Source organism: Misgurnus anguillicaudatus, chromosome 20 (genome assembly GCF_027580225.2).
Source record: "Misgurnus anguillicaudatus chromosome 20, ASM2758022v2, whole genome shotgun sequence".
In the NCBI taxonomy this organism is placed as follows: Eukaryota; Metazoa; Chordata; class Actinopteri; order Cypriniformes; family Cobitidae; genus Misgurnus; species Misgurnus anguillicaudatus.
Window position 1 is genome coordinate 15,873,229 of NC_073356.2, and position 20,638 is coordinate 15,893,866.

At 36.8% G+C, this 20,638-nt stretch overlaps 2 protein-coding genes across 5 annotated transcripts in view; both read left to right on the top strand.

The window, feature by feature from the left end:
* The first annotated feature begins 500 nt into the window (after positions 1 to 500).
* Positions 501 to 8,656, top strand: seh1l (SEH1-like (S. cerevisiae)). Of its 3 annotated transcripts, none has more exons than XM_055220519.2 (9): positions 501 to 743; positions 913 to 963; positions 2,004 to 2,150; positions 2,264 to 2,475; positions 2,775 to 2,873; positions 2,996 to 3,136; positions 5,804 to 5,961; positions 6,205 to 6,352; positions 8,327 to 8,656. In XM_055220519.2, exons 1-9 carry the CDS (start codon positions 633 to 635, stop codon positions 8,493 to 8,495), a joined length of 1,236 nt encoding a protein of 411 aa, XP_055076494.1. In that variant the 5' UTR covers positions 501 to 632; the 3' UTR covers positions 8,496 to 8,656. The 3 variants fall into 3 exon arrangements, with proteins under 3 accessions (XP_055076494.1, XP_055076496.1, XP_055076495.1); XM_055220521.2 differs by lacking the exon at positions 8,327 to 8,656 and adding an exon at positions 6,917 to 7,833 and having other exon boundaries at positions 503 to 743; XM_055220520.2 differs by lacking the exon at positions 8,327 to 8,656 and adding an exon at positions 6,913 to 7,833 and having other exon boundaries at positions 504 to 743.
* A 688-nt stretch (positions 8,657 to 9,344) lies between these two features.
* The window catches only part of ldlrad4a (low density lipoprotein receptor class A domain containing 4a), a 105,257-nt gene continuing 93,963 nt past the window's right edge, over positions 9,345 to 20,638 (top strand). For both annotated transcript variants that reach the window (XM_055219440.2, XM_055219442.2), the window contains exon 1: positions 9,345 to 9,498. The gene's annotated coding sequence lies outside the window, so the exon portion shown is untranslated. The remainder of the gene's footprint in view (positions 9,499 to 20,638) is intronic.

The window sequence follows — 20,638 nt, forward strand, 5'->3', positions numbered from 1 at the left end:
TGGCCAGAGCTTTGCAAGGGTCCGTCCACCTGATGGCTGCAGCCCTTTCGAAGGTCGCATATGCAGACTGCATACTTCAAGCCTGGTTTATTTAAGTTAACTGAGCATTACATTCGCAAGTCATACGCATATTACAGCAATTTACGATTAACTAAGAACAGTATACTTTATAATTGTTAATATTCCTGAAATAAGACAATCTTGATTATGCAGCCTACATATGCGACCCTCGGAGGCTGCAGCATTCAGACTGAGAAACTGCCACAGTTCGCTGCATCCTTCAAAGAACGTTTCCATCTTAACGTGAAGCGAATCTTTATAAAAATTCGCATAAAAAAAGAAAAACAACAAATCCGAATTACGAGTACATTTCCATCACTTTTCAAATTGGGGTGCACCCTATTTTTTTACAGTCTATGGATACACCCAATGTTGGTCTGTGTATGAGTTATGTCCGCCGGTCCAACAGATGGCAGTATTAACGCGCGAAAACAGTTTTGTCCAGCAGCGAACGACAACAGTAAGTTTGAGTCTGAAAATATTGCACCGGTGGAGTTCAGTATTGAACAGCGATATCACGCTATCAGTTGAGGTACATTCTTGACGATATCAAGAGAGAGTTGTACAGGAAAATGTTTGTCGTTAAAAGTATTGCAGCGGATCATAAGGATCTCATTCACGATGTTTCTTATGATTTCCATGGTCGGAGGATGGCGACGTGCTCCAGTGATCAGAGTGTCAAGGCAAGAAATCTTTACCCTAGTTTCACAGACAAGGTTTTAGGCTAGTCCAAGACTAAAATTACATGTTCGAGGTGTCTCAACAGAAAATAACGTGGCTATTTTGCTTGTATTGTTTTTTTCCCCAGCTTTTTTATAAATTACATTTTCTGTCTTTTCTAAACTGATGTAGGTTTGGGACAAAGGTGACAATGGAGAGTGGCACTGTACTGCAAGCTGGAAGGTGTACATTTTTTTTAGTTTTTCTTGTGTTTTGGTCTTTTGTAAATCTCCACCAAACTAAAATGCATTGCTAACATTGCAGATACAATAACATTCATTTTCTTTGCAAACTTGTTTAAAAGACAATAAAATAGGGATGCACGGAAAGGAAAATTCTTGTCTGAAGCCGATTAAAATGAAAAACTTGGCCGAACAATTTTTATTTTATTTTTCTAAGTATTTTTCCAATTTTCTCACCATTGCACAAGTTCAATTTTCAGAATTTATTTCACATGATTTAACAATTAATTTTTTTTAACATTCCTGCTGTCATTATAGGGCATTTTACACCTGGTCACTTCTCTGATCAGATATATAAAGACTTGTTAAAACATTCAACCACATAAATGAGTCTTGGCTAAACAACGGCTATTAATTCGATCTTCTGTTTCAGCGTAAAATGCAAATCACATATTCATTACTCTGCATTAAGAAACTAAGAAACCCTAAGACATTTAACCCATTACCATGAGTGGGACACATGAGTTTACTTTAAAAAATTATCATGTAAACTTTCTTATAATCATGACAAACATCATTGGAAAGGTCTAAGAGTCTACAATACATATTTCAACAGTTTTTCATAAAATAAATTATGTAGGTAGAGTAATCGATTCATTTACGAAAAGATTGTGCCTCAAAACATTTATATTCTGGTGTGAAACATTTTCATTTTTATAATTTTATGTATACAATATATACTTTATTGCATTATTTATTTTTATTTATTAAAGTAAATGTAAACTGCTATAACACATTATTTCACATTTTCACGTCCAGACAAAGTCTTGTTTTAAAGAATTAGACCAAAAAATGCCAGAGTTATTTTAATTTGAAGGTGTACATCACCTTTTCACCACCCCAATCAAAAGGGGCTGTGCCAGGTAAGGGGTTAAGTAGTTTTTACAAACATACCTTACAAAAAGCAGTACTACAATGGCACTGATATATGTAGATATGTCGATGCAAGATGTATTAAAGTGTATTTTTTGGCTGTTTTAGACTCATAGTGGATCTGTGTGGAGAGTGACATGGGCACACCCAGAGTTTGGTCAGGTTTTGGCGTCTTGTTCTTTTGATCGCACCGCGGCCGTATGGGAAGAAATAGTTGGCGAATCCAACGACAAACAGCGAGGTCAAAGTCACTGGGTATGTAAAATATTTTGCATTTGTGTGAAGCTTGTCATTTTTTTGGTTAGTAAAGAGTTTTTATTTACGAAGCTGAAGCAGTGTAAGAGTTTCTCTATTGATTATCCATATAGATAAAGAGAACTACTCTGGTGGACAGTCGGACATCTGTGACTGATGTGAAGTTTGCACCAAAGCACATGGGTCTGATGTTGACCACCTGCTCTGCAGACGGTGTGGTTCGCATCTACGAAGCCCCTGATGTGATGAACCTTAGTCAGTGGTCTCTGCAGCACGAGATCTCCTGCAAGCTCTCCTGTTCCTGCATCTCCTGGAACCCATCCAGGTCCAACTCAGACCCTTTCCCACACAATAACATCAATTTGCTGTGATAAATGTTATACAACATTTAACAAGGTTACATAGTTTAAAGAGGTCACATTCTCTTGATGTTTTCACATAAGAGAACTCGAGGTACCGTAAAAACACCAGAAGATCAAGCAATTGAGGAAATCCAGCAAAGTTTGTTCTGTTTGGCTGTGTGTACTGTATATAAAATGATATAAAAATGTGAGCTTTTGATATTCATTATTAGCTAACCTGAATACAAAATGAACTGTGTCTGCTGTTTGTTCTCACCTTTAGTTCTCGAGCTCATCCTCCAATGATAGCCGTTGGCAGCGACGACAGCAACATGACATACGGTGGCAAAGTGCAAATTTATGAGTATAATGAAAACACAAGGTATGATATGATGTTTTTATGAATCACAAAATAGTTTGAATTCATATTCTTCTGGTTAGCTATACAGGCAGGTTTGCAGTGTTTTCTAAAGAGTTTACCGTGTGTTTATGTTTACTGTACAGGAAATATGCCAAAGTTGAGACGTTGATGACTGTTACTGATCCGGTTCACGACGTCGCCTTTGCCCCTAACCTTGGGAGATCTTTCCACGTGTTGGCAATAGCAACCAAAGACGTCCGCATTTTCAAACTCATACCGCTTAGGTAAGAAGATTAAGAAGGAATATTCTGTCAGTTATAGGGATGGGATGGTATAAAAATTTCATATCATGATTATAGTGACCAAAGTTACCACGGTTATCAATATTATCATGGTTTTGTTAAAATGAGATGGAAATGTTCAAAAAGAACTGATACACACCCTGAAAACATTTGAACAAGTTTTATTTTTGAAAATCACAAATTAATATTTCGTGGTCCCTGAAATAATTTTTGTGGTAAAAAAATCTGTCTAATAAGTTTACAGTGAAAATGCCGCCTTGTGCAAAAAACTATGTTGCATGTGTGCGCCTGCATCAAACTGATTCTCATTACAATACATTATCCCTTAAATGCTGCTTTGTGCAAAAACTATGTTGCATGTGTGCGCCTGCGTCAAATGGATTCTGGCTGGACAGGATTTACCGCGAGTTTCAAAATCACGGTAATCAAACACGGTTGTAATGATAATTAAATTTTAAACTATAATACTAACCGTCAGGACATTTTATCGTGGTTAATCGCGAAACCGGTAATCGTCCCATTCCTAATCAGTTATAAAAAAATTAATAAAATATTTAAAAAATAAATGACAAAACTGTACGCAAAATATGTGCACATTTATGTGAAGCTCATGTTCATGCAAACATGGATTTGTCGCTATGCGCTTTAAAAAATCAAAATCAAAACTACACTGTGAAGAGTAAAAAAATACTTTAAATGCTAATACTTAAAAATGTTTTTTTTTCAACTTGAAATTTCACTTTCACAAATTTCAAGTTGAATGAACTTAATTTTGTAAGTGTTACCCTTTGAAGGATTTTAAGTTGATCAAACTTTTCACTTTTAACTGTGTATGAAATAACAGTGAAAACTTAACATTTACAACTGTAACTTTACATTTTAATTTGATTTTGCTACGGTGTTGCGTGAGCAATTTTTATAAAGCCATTTCACGAGTTCGCATTAACATGTAATTGATAGGGAATGAGGTAAAGCATATTTGGCGTGCTGTCCGAGGAGAGGGCTCCGAGCTCGGAATTTTAGCTCGAACCCAGAGTACTCCCCTCTCTTTAACTGTGATAAATGAATCTAGATGAGAGTGAGGTGATGGGGTGGAGGAGGGATGCTGCAAAAAATCTGTCACAGGACAGAGGTGAGGGACTGCCATTTATAGGCACCTTTTTTGCACTGATTGGTTGGATCACATGACCATGCTCCTCCCGAACTTAGTTAAATAAACTTCATTAAAAAATGTGTTTGCCGTTTCTTCAATTTAAGATTGGCAGTCTTGCCTTGAGGTTGTAGTGAAAAAGAAATGTCGAATCATCAATTGCATTTTATTTTTTAATTTGATAGGGACAATGCATTGTCACCATGATTATTAAAATAAAAATAAAGTTTTTTTCTTTTCATTTTCAATTCTGGCGCATATGTTTATTGAATAAAATTGTTAATATTGTTTACATTTTAATTTTCATAATTTAAAGGAAAATGACAGTTTTTCAATATTGTACTTTGTTCTTACCTCAACTTAGACAAATTAATACATACCTATCTTTTTTCAATGCGTGAACTTAATCTTTGTACAGCGGGTTGTGAATGTGTTCGCATTTAGCCTATTCCCATTCATTCATCACATCCATATTTTCTCTATTTAAAGACTGTTACATGAGTAGTTACACGAGTAAGTATGGTGGCACAAAATAAAAAAAAGACAGAAATAAATATTTGTGATTGCCACTGTAAATGTAATAAAAAAAATACTAACATTATAACATTATGCAAAATATGTGCTTCCATGCCTGCTGCACGCTCATCATAAGTACATGCATGCGCAGACATCATCCGAAGCTTCGTGTCATTAACTAAAATAAACTAACCCTGGAACATAACCTGCTCTGGAGCAGGTCATCCTCAGAGAGTCAGTTGCTATGGCTACTTGCATAACCCGAAAGTTACCTCCGTTTTTTGAACCAAAAGCAGAGGTTATCTGCTTACTTACTCCTAAACTTACCTGGGTAAGTCACATAACCTGCTTTTTGGAATACACCCCAGCTGTAGAGGATGTGGTTTAAAACTCTTGAAACGCTGGACAGCACCCCTTCGCCTTATGTACTTGTAGGCTAGACCTACTGTATGATGAAACTCGCATCAAAACTGAGAACGAACTGACAAACGCACAGAACCTGACATTTCGACATCCACGGCACTGGAAGGTGACTTCTATTGTAATTTGCAAGCTCTGTGTTACAAACATGCCTAAAACATAAAGCAGTGTTTTAATCTGCTCATCTGGTAAAAAACACACTTTTGCACTTGAAGTGCACTTTGTTTATGGGAATGCTCAGATGTAAGTGACAAAAAATAAGTTTGTTACTAACTAAAAGAGTGTTCTGTTGATTTGGCAGTAGAATGATTTTCTGAACATCGCCAGTGCTGAACGGCACCGAAACGATCACCATAAAACCATTATACAAACCAAACCGTGAACAGTGTGAACCATTACACCCCTAATCTGTAGTGCACTTTTTCCTATATGTCTCCAGTACACCACACTTTCTCAAAGTATTGAATAGTTTCATTCAGAGCACTTTAGCAACCACCCTGGCAGTACGGTGGTGAGATTTGAGCAGTCATTAGAGTTGTTGATCTGTGTCGTGTGTTTGACAGAAAAGAGAGCACCAGCAGTTCCGGTCCCAGTAAATTTGAGGTGCAGGTGATGGCTCAGTTCGACAGTCATAACTCACAGGTGTGGCGTGTGAGCTGGAACATCACCAGTTCTCTACTGGCCTCCTCTGGAGATGACGGCTGCGTGCGACTCTGGAAAGGTCGGTTGTTTTCGTTTTCGCCTTGTTGAATTATTCAAATGAGAGCTCTTTAACTTTTGACTATTTAGATCTTTTATTCTTTCAGTTATGAATGTCAACAGACTTTTATTATTTTTTATGATTATTTTCAGCTTATTCATATTATTATTATTTTCAGCTTAATATTCTGCTATGCATGAAAATGCATTATATTCCAAAAGTTATCCTGATTTCTAATTCCTTATGTTTTTTATAACTCTGCAGCTAATTATATGGACAACTGGAAGTGCACAGGGATCCTCAGAGGAGATGGGAGTCCAGTGAACAGCTCGTCTGGACACGCAGCAGCTCTCGGTGCGGTGGGCGTCTCTGCAACGGGTCAGATGATTGTTGGAGCAGCTTCTGCTGGCAGGTTTGTAATGCTTGTGCCATGCTTTATATTGCAGCCGCATGTGGTGGTTCCTAATCCTCTCTGTTTACCATATATTAACTCATTCCCTGCCAGCCTTTTGTTTTAAAAAGTTGCCCGTTTTTGGTAGTTGATGGTAAGCACACAGCTGATACTTCCATAGTAGGAAAACAAATATTATGGCAGTATTGTGATAAATAATGAAGAAGATATTGTGATAAATGATGATAAGCACACAGTTGACGGTACCCATTGAATTCCAATGTATTTGTTTTTCTTACTATGGAAGTCAATGGTTACAATCAGCTGTGTGCTTACCATCATTTATCATCATTTTAGGTGAACTATCCCTTTAAGAGCATTAGATCATGCATCAAATGTTTGTTGTTTCAGCCACATCTAAAGGCATCAGCATTCATATGTCATCCCTTTACTTTTATAAATAGCCCTGTAGTTACAAAATGATAGATTGATATTAGCATTTGATCCTGTCTGTTTGCATTTCTTTCAACAAGTTTGCTGTGTTGTGGTTTATGCATAACCATCTATCTTATTTTTAACAGAAAGAAAGCACAGCTGATGCCCGGCTAATGGCATACTGTGCTGATTGGCTGCTTGCTGCATGAACAGGATTGGATAGAGCACTCATTGACCCCGCCCCCTGCACTGTGTGACACCTGTACACTCATCCAGCTACTAATCTGTCAGAAGTGTGCGTTTTGCGCGTGCGAGCGTGTGTGTTTGTTGACTGCTGGAACTGTTGTGTGTTCTGTTCAGTTTTCTACTATTGAACACTGTTACACTAAACATGATAACCTCAGTCTTAATTTAACATTAACATAATTTGTTGTGATATATAATTTTGTGTTACTTATTTATTTTAAAACACTCAACTTAAATTAATGTGCTGTGTGCATATTATTAAGTTTCAAACTCATAGTTTGACTGCTTGGCTATTGGATATCTGGTTTGCATTAAAAATGTTTATGTAGATAAATCGTTTGATGATCAGTTAACCAGATTTACTATTTTTTTGGGTGCATGTAAAATAATGTCCTCTACCCATGTGATCAGTGTTAAAGTGAATGTTGCATTTCACTTAAAGATAGAAAGAAATTAGAAACTTCTGCATGTCTTGGTAATATTTTAGTTTTATTAGCACGCATTATTAACACAGTTAAGGTTTATAAGCTACCCATATTAGTTAGCCATGTCTTGGTAAACTTTAGTTTTAGGCTATATATTTTCTATTCTGAACACTAGAGGGACACTGAGTGCCATGCCGCACAGTTATGATCAGACCCTTGTCTCCAAATATAGCCCTATAACTCAAGTTGGTTAATTAAGATCTAAATTTGTTTAAAAACAAAAAACTTTTGTGGTGTCAACAGTTTAAGATGTCACAAGTTCATCATTTTGATGGTTTATAAAAGAACGTGCCAATTCAAGTGTGCTTGTTTGTAAAATAAAATTTGTTCTTTAGATTTGATGTGTTTTGTGAGTTTTTTATCGCTTTTGAATTGTATGGTCGTCATTCATGAAAAGACCTTGTAAAAGTATGAGTTGGTCTGAGTAGACCCTTTATTTTTTATATTCAAGTACATATTTTTGAAATGGCACTGGAATAAAATACAATCATAGTCCCACACAGATCATAGGCAAAAGAAAGAATTTATATTAAGAACTTAAATGTTTGTTCCTCTGCAATGCCTCACCTTGAAGGCCACCATTATGAATGAATTTCTTGTAAACAACAATATATTTATTTTTTTTATATGAGAAAGTTTTTTTTGTGGTCATTTATAGCTTGTTATAGTTGCTGTGGCAATAACGTTTTCCTTAATAATGTACATGTCATTCATTTTTTTTCAACTTATTGCCAGTTTTCACATAATCTTTTGTGCTTGTGTGTTTGTGTTGTGGGTGTAGCCTATTCTTTGGTTAATTTGGCATCACACCCACCGTTTTTACCTACAGGTATTTTTTCCCTCATTTGGACTCCCCCAGAGCCGGATCTCGGCTGGCTCACCTTCTGCCTCCCCCTTCTCTCATCGAGCAAATGTATGAGACTGAATCAGCCCACGCTGCTCAGCCACGCCATCGATACACGGCCAATTCCAGCAGTCAACCCGCTGAGCATGACTGAGAACTGTGCAACTAATGTGCTGTTATATCATAAGCCCCATTGACTTCCATAGTAAGAATAAAGAATACAATGGAAGTGAATGGGGCTGGTGATCGATTTGGTTACAAACATTTCTCCAAATGTCTTCTCTTGTGTTCATCAAAATAAAGAAATTTATACAGGTTTATAGCAACACAAGAATTTTCATTTAAACAGATGATAACTTCCTTATAAATTATTGGTATTTTCTTTCTATAGTTTTCCATTTTTTTTTCATGTCTAATGACTTATCCTATGACACAAAATGAGGCAAAATAGTCAGAAAGCATTAAAAATGGGTGAAGGATGCCACTGGTATATATTTATATTGTAATATTCCCTTATCTGGGTCAGATGTAACGGTGGTCAGGGCTTTGGTATTCAGACTGCAGACAGTATGTTAATCAAGAGAATGTACAGTATTGTGACCCAGTTACACACCTGTCATTCATGTGACCATGTCCGCATTGCTTTGTTAAGGACTCTCACCACACAGTAATGACAAGCAGGCTGGTTAAATCCCAGCTATGGGTCAGACGCTTTGGAAAATGCATTTTGGAAAGTCTTTTAGAAAGGTAAATGGCAGAAGCCTGTCTTGCATGTCTTAAAATATATCAGTGCCATTGTTTTGTTTCAAGATGCACACCAGTAATGGAGTCCAAATGATAAAAGCTACTTAAATATAGTCATAACATAACTAACTCATAATCCTAGCTTAATTTAAATCCTGTCTGTAAAACTAGGCTCTTCTAATCAGGAATAGTCTGTATGCTGTCATATGTACTCCTGTCCTGCAGGTGTCGCTACAGTGTGTTGTAAATGACTCAGAGGGCTGGACTGACTGGAACGCAACGGGAGTTTGTGCTCGGCTGAGTTTTGGCCATGAGAGTGAGACAGTCAGTCTAGACGCTCTTGACAGCCTCGTCTGGAGGAGAGACGCGTCCCTCTGCGGCTCAGTCCCCACAACAACGACACATTCACAAACGTAAGCCATTCATGTCTGTCATATCAACTTATTTTGTGTTGTCTTTGAGTAGTCGGAGACTGTAAATGCGCTACATTTCTGCAAGAAAAAGCATTGAAGTTGTTGCAGACAGTCGCAATGGAAAAGACCCTATGCGCGTTCACGGTCTTAAAGGGACCGTTGCGAATTGATGAATCCTGCGCAAACCTTTAGTCTTCCGATGTGCAAGACTGGTGTTTTATTTGTTTTAAGAAGCACGCCGAATTGCAAAACTCAAGTGATGTTAATTTAAAGAATGCGCTAAAGCGTAACTTTTCAGGTTTGCCATTCTCGTCTAATTAAAAGTTTCTCTGCGCATGTGCAGGGAGCTGCGAAGAAGGTAAACATACTACATACTTTAAAATATAGACAGCTGTTTGTGTGCTAAAAGTATTTTATTTTCTACACAATTTAATTACTTGTAATCTTTGTGGGAATTGTGCTGATATTTTTTTATATTTAATTTAAATATGGCTGTTAGAAATTGAATATTGCATTATTGAGGCTGGCTGAGTACTATTAAAAGTATATTTTTTATTTTAAGCAAAAAAAAAAAAAACACTATACAGCATGGATCTTCAACAGGGGGTCCGGGGTCACTTAGGTGTCCGTGGTGGTATTAACGGGGTCCTCCGTTTGAATTCAAAATAATTTTTGGGAAAGTTTAAAATCTATTCAGTAAAATTTAAATGTTATGTTAACAGCATGTGACTATGCATACCAAAAATTATTTTATATTATTTTTACCAAAAATATTATTTTAATATCTTGGTAACATAACCGTCATCATACAGTAAGTAATCCAGTCCTAATTTGATATATTACACTGAAAAAAATGATTCATTCAATTTACTACATTTTTTTTAAGGTAAGTGGTTGCAATTAATTTATTTAAGCTACATTTAAACAAAAGTTTTTTGTTCCCTTTCAGTCAGTCACTACGACGTCACGTTGTGACGTCTCCGTTCCCTTCCTTCAGAGAATGAGGGTTACATACGTAACCAAGACGTTTTGTTTTGTTTTTCTAATTGTTTTTGTTTAAATGTAGCTTAAATAAATTGATTGTGACCAATTACCTTAAAACATTGAGTAAATTGAATGAATTTTTTCAGTGTACTGGGGGTCCCTGTTCCTCCTCTCTATCCATTAAGGGGTCCTTGGCCTAAAAAAGGTTGAAGACCTCTGCTATACAGCATAAAACAGTAATGTGTAATGTTGCCACATTTCTGTATTATTTGTAATTAGTGTCCAGTTATCATGGAAAAAAAGGTTATTTACATATTAATCCATATATTTTGTTTTCAAATGCATTGCCTTTTGCCAGGAAATGAGTTATGTAATGTTTGAGTTAAATTATTAGTCAAAAATGATCAGTTTAAAATCCCTGTTGATATTACTTGATATTACTATGGAGGGTCAGGTTCAGTGCATTACATCATTGGATACAATATTTTCATTATAATATGAGCATGTTTTATTTTGCCATTTGATATAGCACATTTCGCATGCCTTTGTTTCATAATGAACCTACATAGCAACCTCAAGGGTCAGTTTAAAGCCTTAGTATGAATGAAAGAGAGGTGAATCAGAGACCACGACCACACATATTCTCTCTCTAGCTTACACAGATGTATAATTTACCCCTACAAGTTCCTTAAATGTGACCCGATGATGGGAAATCAGAATGACTTTCTTGGTTTTTATCCCATTTTGAATGGCTGAGCAACATGCAGACCTTCAACTTCACCTGCGCATTGAACATGCATGTCTAAAACCTATTTCTATGCTTGTTTATAAGATATCTTATAAATGCAAAGAATGCAATTACACAGTTGTGCAAGTTAAGTTTTAAGTTGAGTCTCCCATGCACTTCCTATGTAGTTTGCAGTTTCTATGATGCACAGAGTTGTAACCTCAAAATCACTTATGAGGTTTAATTTCTATCTGGATTACAAGCTGCCTATAATGTATGTGCTGCACAGAGCATGCTCCATAGGAACTCACTAGGTGTTGTAACACGGCCTGTGATTTCCATTTCAAGTAATGCTCATCGCTGACCACCTCCTCCCTCCTTTTTCTCTCTCACTCTACATCCATTTCATCCCACCTCTGCTTTAAACCCATCATGGAAACTCTTCTTCTTGTTTAGTCCTGTGGTGTACTGGCCCCTGTCATGCTGTTATGCATAAGCAAACCCTGGATCATGTCCTGCGGCAATTGCTGCTCGAGATGAGAATGTCCTACCCAGATATGATTCTTATTAGTGAGATAGTGCTCGGAGAATATGAAAATGAAGTTGTGCTCCCTGAAGGTTTGTTTTTTGTTGACCAATCTGAAGTTGAATTTTACGCAAGGTGCTGCAGTTTTTGGTGCTCGGCTTTGTTTTTTATGCCGCAGTATTTTACAAATGACCTTATATTAAAAACAGTTGATAAAACGTGACAGCTTTGACTAATGCAATCTTTTGGATTTGGATCAAGTATTACACAATCTTTTGAATCCTACCACAAATATGTTGATAGCGTGACTCACCCGTTCAGTATATTTATGGAGCCCATTCATGCGTAGTGTATGTACTATAGTACTGTAAATGGCTAAGTTTATCAGAATGGAAATCTGACTTTTATAACTGAATTTGAAAATAAGCAGTGCTTTTTATGTTTGAATGATTTTGTTTAACTTCGTATTTTTTACACTATGAAATTGCATGATGAAAGGATTTTATGTGTTAATATATATATCCTGTTGTAACATGAGGTTGGTGTATGAAAACATATAGTTTAAGTTTATTACAGTATGCCACAGCCTAACAATACCTTGGCTAAGTAAGGAATAATTGACGACAGGCCATTGAATTATAAGAAAATAATGCACACCCAAGGTGGTTATGTGCCGTTACACAGCGGGTGAACATTATTTTCAAATAATTTAAAGGACCGGAGTCAATTATTCCGCTTATACCACGGTTAACATTGCTCTGGTCCTCTTTCAAGACATTTGAAAAGTTAGGTGTGCGGTTATCGAAAAATAATGCATACCCATGGAACATTTCTCAACCAATCAGAATACAGCATTCAACAGACCTGTGGTGTGAGTTTAAAAGAACACACTACCATTTAATTCTTTCAAATACTGTAGTATTTAAATATACATAATGTATATAATGTGTATAGTTTTATAGTAACTAGATGAAAACTGGGCGCCGCTAACTCATGCATTCGATGTGACACTAGCATACTGGTGTTAAACTGAAACTGAACTAGAATGCCTTCCTCTTTCACCTGCTATTAAAGTACAGTATTTAGTAATGCTGCACGAAAGTAATATGGAACCACTTGCTAAATACTGCGATATACAATATGCATTATGATAATTCAACATGGACTGAAAATGAACATACAAATTTTCAATTTTTTCTGATCGTTGATCATCTTTCGCACGTCAGAGCACACGCAAGTGTTAGCATTCGTGTGCCAGTCTCTCTGCTAAAACGTTGACTGTGTACATAAACATCTAAATAGTTAGAATTGCTCGGTTAATGCAAAATATTGCAAAATGCGTATTGCTGCTGTTGCAGTAATTTAAATATTCAATACATTGTACAGCACTATATGTTGCGTTTAGTGTATGCGGTTAACTCTTTCCCCGCCATTGACGAGTTAACTAATTAAGAGAAAACGCTTCCTTGCCAATGACAAGTCTTTCCGGCAATCTGTAATAATAATATTATCCACCAGGTGGTGGTCTTCCGCAACTTATAAAACCTGGAAGTGTCGCCCTAGGGCAAACAGCTCTATGTCTGTGTAAGTTTTGAGAATCGCTCGGATCTGATCTCTATCAAAAGCCCTTCACAACAATGAAATTATCTTAGCTTTTTGCTCAAAATGTGTTTTTTAAATTACCAATGTTTGAGAGGTGATTAAAAGAGAACTAATGAAGGTAGGATGAAACTTTTTTTTGAAAGCAGAGGGTCTGTTCTTTTATTTGATATATTGCATGTTTATATATTTAAAGAAGAACATTTCCTGGCATTAAACTTTTGCGAAAATCATAAAAAATATGCTGGTGCTGGCTGGCAACTTTTTCAAAAAAATTTGGTGGGAAAAGAGATTCAAAAGGAAAATTAAAATTTTCCCATGATTTACCCCCATGCTGTCCTCGATGTATATGATTATCTTTTTTAGACAAACCCAGTTGGGGTTATATTAGAAAATGTTGTGGCTGTTCCAAGCTTTATAATGAAAGTAAATGGTGCTTCTGATTTGAAGCCCAAAAAAGTCCATCCACCCTTCAAAGAAGTAATCCAAATGGCTCCAGGGGGTTAATAAAGGCCTTATGAGGACAATCAATGTGATTTTGTAAGAAAAATATCAATATTTAAAACTTTACAAACTAAAATAAACTACAAAGTAGCTTCTTGGTATGACTGATGCACGTTCACGAGAGAGTGCGTTTCCAGCGTGTAATATAGCGTACGAGATGTTGTAACAAAATAATTTTAAATATTTTATGTTTCAAATATCAATATTTTTCTTACAAAATCGCATCGATTGGTTTCAGAGGGCCTTTATTAACCCTGTGTGGAATGGAGCTGTGTGGAATGGACATTTTTGGGCTTCGAATCAGAAGCACCATTTACTACCATTATAAAGCTTGGAACAGCCAAGACATTTTCCAGTATAACTCCGATTGTGTTCATCTGAAATAAGATAATAATTTACATTGAGGATGGTTTGAGGGTGAGTAAATCATGGGGTAAACTATCCTTTTAAGCAAGTAGTAAGAGTCATTGCTAGCTGGTAACAGGTAGTAAAAGAGGACATCCTCATTCTAGAAAGCATTTGATTGGATAATCATTCAATTGGTGTACATTCGATTGGACAAACCTTTGTATTCCCTTCTGAATCAGCGATAAAACAAAGAGACTGTATATTTTTAATGCGCATATGGTGTGCGTTAAAAGTACACTTGCATATCTAACAGCAGACATTACCTTAAAGCCACAAAACTGTAATTTTGTTTTTATAGTCTTCAGTATGTCTATCAGAGCCAGCCGGCAGTGCTTTTCATGACTCATACACATGCTTTCCATTAATAATCACTACATTATAATACATATTGCACATAAATCTTCACTCGTGTGGAACAGGCATGGGGAACAGGCATGTTAGCAACAAGCCATCTATGTACTTGTTCCTAAGGTAGGGAGTCTACTGATGATTAGGGACTAACAGACTGCTATTTTCCTTCTTTCCTTTGGATCTTTATTTTTAGCCATTTCAGGCACTCTTCCCAGTCCACCCAGGGAGTCTCTCTGTTCTAGCTCAGGCTAAGGCTCGAAATTCATCGTGTTTTAGCATCTAAGGCTATAGTGTGAAAGTAAAAGAGGCCTGTCTGCAGGTTCTTCTTTGAAGAATCTCAGTTTTATTCATGTGTGCTCCATTAATATTGATCAGAGTCCTGGTTGAACGCATCTTTTTGCTTTGAAGGCTTATTGATGGATTAGTTTCCTGCAGGAATAATTCATCGGGCAGGAAGAATGAGCGTAAGAGGACGAGTCTGGGTTTAGAGCCTTTAGTCGAGGCTTGGACCGAGCCCGGAGGTTCTGATGCATAATGAAGTTTTTAACCTTCATTATTTGTAATATAAATTTAATATTACGCTGAACACAATAGCACCAGAAGCACGGTTTTATGATATTTCATTGATTTAATAACATTTATTTATTGTTATTTCCTTTGAGAGACAACAAAAGCAAATGTCCGTCAATTGTCTGGAGAGCTATCAATATTTTCGACCTCAAGTTGCTTCCCTGGAAGCATGCAGTTTTCTTGCAGACATCAATACTCATCAATATTTCTAGCCAATCAATTGGTGCGTAAATGTCATGTGACAAATCACTCTGGTGCTGTGGAAAATTGCGTTATGATGACGACAACAATGATTGGCTGATCCAACCACAAAGAATGTACCAAAGCAACTTATTAGCAACTTTTTGCATACTGACTTGCTAGCAATAGTGTGGTTATGGCATTCAAAAGTTAGGGACAATGCTTATACTGAATGTCTGCTTTAAATGACCAAGGACCGCCCTAGAGGCCATATGACTGACATGTAAAGGTCGAAGTATGTTCAATTTTCATGTGTACGCGAGGGTCTGTGCATAGTGCGCACGATGCAATTTTCGTCATAAGAAGAGTGCGCACATACAGTAAGCAGTTTGCATGGGATGAACGTATGTGTACAACCTCGAGTCAAATAAACTGTACTTTGCAAGTGTATTCGCATATACGTAAAAAACAGACTATACTCCGGGCAGCCAATCATGTTTCGCTTTGTGTCGCTTCATGTTTAGAGGCATGAAAATCTTCACAATAACGGTGCATTCACACGGGGCGTAAGCATTAACACTTCCCATTCACTTTTAATGGGGTACGTCATTCGTTGCCGAACTGAATTGTGGATCCGTCGCGCTGCGTCAGTGCTCACGGCAGAAGTTGAACATTTCTTAACTTTTCAAGTGGCAACGCGTGCGTCAGCCAGTCAGATCGCCTTATGCAAATAACCTAGGCAGAGCCAGCCAATAGGCTTTATGCCCAGCTGCACTACTTCCTGAACTTCAACCAGCTCCTTGTTTCCTGTCTGCCATTATTGGACAAACAGATTATTCCAGGTGTGCCTGACCTCTGTAGTCACAACAACAATAATCAGACACACCTGAATTAATCAGTTTGTCCAATAATGGCAGACAGTCTTGATAAAGCCAATGTCACCGATGTGAACCGATGTAAACATGACTCAATTAGAAGGCTTTTGGTTGTTTCCAAAAGAACGCAACACACACGTCTCCCGGAAATCCTGTATAATTCAACCAATCAGAGAGCGATTTTGAATCTGCTGAAGTGTTTCCAATTAAGTGTACCGTATGCATCCGACGTTCACCCAACGGTCCGTTCAGCCAATCCCCAGCCAAAATACAGAGTGAAAAAGATCAAATATTAGATGTCATATCAAGACTTTGCTTGCTAGATTTATTCATAGAAACTGAATTCAAGAACGCTCTCCTCTCTACTGTGACCACTGAAGTGTTGTGCCTTGTTTCTGATGTAGAATTATTAATTTATTCATTCTCCTGTTGCCCCTCAGTTCAGTTTCAGTTCTCATACTTATAATAAACATTTATAGTATGTAGCACATCATTATAAAATTCCATCTTGTTACCACAGAACTTGCATATTGTTATTGTTTTGCATGTAACTTAGCATCTAGCTGAAATAAATACCATCAAATTCATTTAAACGTTTTTATTAGTATATAAAGAGTTTCGTTGCAAAACGAGATAATTCAGTTTTTTTAATTTTTCAGAAATCTCGTTTTTTGGTTGTGCCTTCCAATTAATATCAATTCAACTGCAGTTGGTTTGTTTTGGTTTAAACCTTCATAACTTAAAAAATACAGCTAAGTAGCACCATAAAACAAATAATAACTTGATAACATAATAATAAACATGTTTTGACAAAAATGTTAAAAATGGATTTATCTCGTTTTGCAACGAAACTCTTCATATCTAAACTGAGGAGGTTGGGATCCAATGTGGCTACACAGTGCAGCTTATGTGTGGGAAACCCGAATTTGAGTAGGGCTTAGGTCAATTCTAGGCAAAGCAGCTAAAAATGTACACACTACAAAAATCCATCAAAAATAGCATTGACACAATGAATGATTTAATATGAACAAATTCTAATATATCTTAACAAACCCAAACATACTGTAAAGTTCTTTAACTAGCATTGACAGTAGGGCTGAAATGATTAGTGGACATAATCTGCTTTGTTTCTTTAAAGCTGGTTTAAAACAATGTGTATTTTAAAAAGCACTATAAGTATCCGTTGTTGTTTGATTGATTACATTAACACTAGTTTAAGGTTTATCTGGTCTGCTGTCCCTATTAGACTAAATGCACAGATCTATTATACGCATGTTTTGTTTCCAAACTGTTCACATTTACTTAAAGGGACTCTTCACTTTTTTGAAAATATATTTTCAAGCTCCCCTAGAGTTAAACATTTGATTTTTACCATTTTGGAATCCATTCAGCCCATCTCTGGGTCTGGCGCTACAACTTTAAACATAGCTTAGCATTATCCACTGAATCTGATTAGACCATTAGCATCGCGCAAAAAAATATCACGCCAAAATAAGAGTGTAGTTCCATATCTGCCTAGAAAATCGCAACTTTTAATTTTCTGTCGGTCTTAGTACACGATGTAACTACAGAAGAGTCAAGTTTCAAATAGGAAAAATATCGAAACTCTTTGGTTATTTTTTAGCGCGATGCTAATGGTCCAATCAGACTCAACGGAATGTGCCAAGCCATGCCAAAAATAGTACCGCCAGACCTGGAGATCAGCTGAGTGTCCCTTTAAGACTAAATGATTAGTTTACAAATGAAAACGCGGCACTTTAAGATACTTATGTGTAAATATTTCCGTTCAAGTGCAAGAAAGTAATTGTGAACTCAGTATTTGCACGCATATTTGCGTGCCGCCTTCTGATGCCTTGAAATGCGGCTTTCCGTGCATGCGCTTTTGGATGTGCGCACACACAACCTCTCAAACAGCGTGTGGATAGCACATATTTCTTTTGTGTCTTTTTTTGCATTAATATATTTAAAGTGGCAAGGCCTCAAAACAAGTACAAATTATAAACTTTAGTGATGGTGCCGCACTAGCCTACTCTTTCACACCATTGGGCTATCCTTATTTTCAACCCTGCTGTATAAGCTGGACTTTCAAAGGCAACATAAACACATCAATCTATTTTACTTTTCTAAAAAGCAGGTGGTCTTTAATGGAAAAAAGCAATGTGAGACTTGATTTTGTCAATTGATTAACCATTAGATAAAAAAGTGTGTTAGAACAAAGCTGGCAATAAAATTAAGGGTAACGGTAATGTCGGATTATTTTCATTTCAAATGAGAAAAAGTCTGCGAATAACATGCAGCAAACCTTTTATAGTAAGGTCAGGAGCATACATAGTAAGAAATTATTATATGCTCAATTTTGTTGTTTACACAATCATTCACATACAAACACTCCCACTGCTGTACGTCTGGTGAGCAAGCGAGCTATCTGTAATTGGATAGTCATGGTGTAATGAGTCTAGATGACATTGCTGATTCATGCAGACATCACTCAGCCAGCTGTGGCAGTCCAGCATTCATCAGCTCAGCTGACTTGAGATCAGGCCTGTATGCTGAAAGTATGACTTTGGCAAAGATAAGGGTTGGGGTCCTGATTACAGAAGAATATGGAATTAATAACAGTTTTTTTTTTTTGACCTGAGATGTTAGAGAAACTGTTATTAGACATGTTTATGTTATACATAAAAAGAAGCTAGTTTCCTCTTAAAGGGGACATTTCACAAGATACCTTTCTCATCTCCGTGCGTGCTGTAACTCTGTCTGACGCAGCCCCCGCTAGCTTAGCTTAGCACAAAGACTGGAAGTAAATGGCTTCAGCTAGCATACTGCTCCCAATAAGTGACAAAATAACTCTAACATTTTACTATTTATGTGTTGTGATTTGTATAGTCACACCATGTACAAATAACAAGGTCATATGAGACACAGCTATATTTTAACAGTATATATACTGAGAACTATATTCTCAGAAGACGAAGCACTGCTACTTGGGCGGAGTGATTTGCTCACAGCACCCAAGAAGCCCCTGGTGAGGAGCAGAGAGTTCGGTCAGAGTTGTGCAAATCACTCCGCCCAAGTAGCAGTCCTTCGTCTTCAGAGAATATAGTTCCCAGTATGTATACTGTTAAAAGATCGCTGTGTCTCACATCACCTTGTTATTTCTACACGGTGTGATTATACAAATCACAACACATAAATAGGAAAATGTTTGCGTTATTTTGTCACTTATTGGGAGCAGCTAGCTGGAGCCATTGACTTCCAGTCTTTGTGCTAAGCTAAGCTAGCGGGTGCTGCGTCAGACAGAGTTACAGCACGCACAGAGATGATAAAGGTATGTATGGACTTATCTAACTCTGGGGGATACGATGAATAAGCTAAATTCCCAAAATGTGGGCGTGTTCCTTTAAGATGTTAAATAAATCTTTGGTGTCCCCAAAGTGGGTATGTGAAGTTTTATCTCAAAATACCATATAGATCATTCATTATAGCATGTTAAAATTGCCACTTTGTAGGTGTGAGCAAAAATGTGCCTTTTGGGTGTGTCCTTTTTAATGCAAATGAGTTGATCTCTGCACTAAATTGCAGTGCCGTGGTTGGAAAGTGGAGATAAAAAGGCGGTATTATCCCCTTCTGACATCACAAGGGGAGCCAAATTTCAATGATCTATTTTTTCACATGCTTGCAAAGAATGGTTTACCAAAACTAAGTTACTGGGTTTTTCACATTTTCTAGGTTGATAGAAGCATTGGGGACCCAATTACAGCACTTAAACATGGAAAAAGTCAGATTTTCATGATATGTCCCCTTTAAAATTATCTGTCCCATGTCAGACATCATGACCCTTTTATCTTTATTAGTAAAGTATCATATAGCACCATGTAGCATATAGAATGGCATAATTATTTGAGATCTTTTGAATATAATGAATTATTTAATTTGTAACAAATTTCTTTAACTATTATCTCATTTGTTAACCAAAGATATTTAGTTTCTAGCATTTATTTTGTGTCCAAGCCTGTTACCACTTGATTTTCCTTCGAGAACTTGATTCTAAGAGATTACTCGAAAAGCTTAAAGGAATATTCAATTTTCTTAAAAGAAAAATCCAGATAATTTACTCACCACCATGTCATCCAAAATGTTGATGTCTTTCTTTGTTCAGTCGAGAAGAAATTATGTTTTTTGAGGAAAACATTCCAGGATTTTTCTCATTTTAATGGACTTTAATAGAGCCCAACATTTAATACTCAACACTTAACAGTTTTTTTCAACAGAGTTTCAAAGGCCTATAAACGATCCCAAACGAGGCTTAAGGGTCTTATCTAGCGAAACGATTGTGATTTTTGACAAGAAAAATAAAAAATATGCTCTTCTAAACCACAACTTTTCGTCTAGGTCCGGTCCAGCGCGCCCTAACGT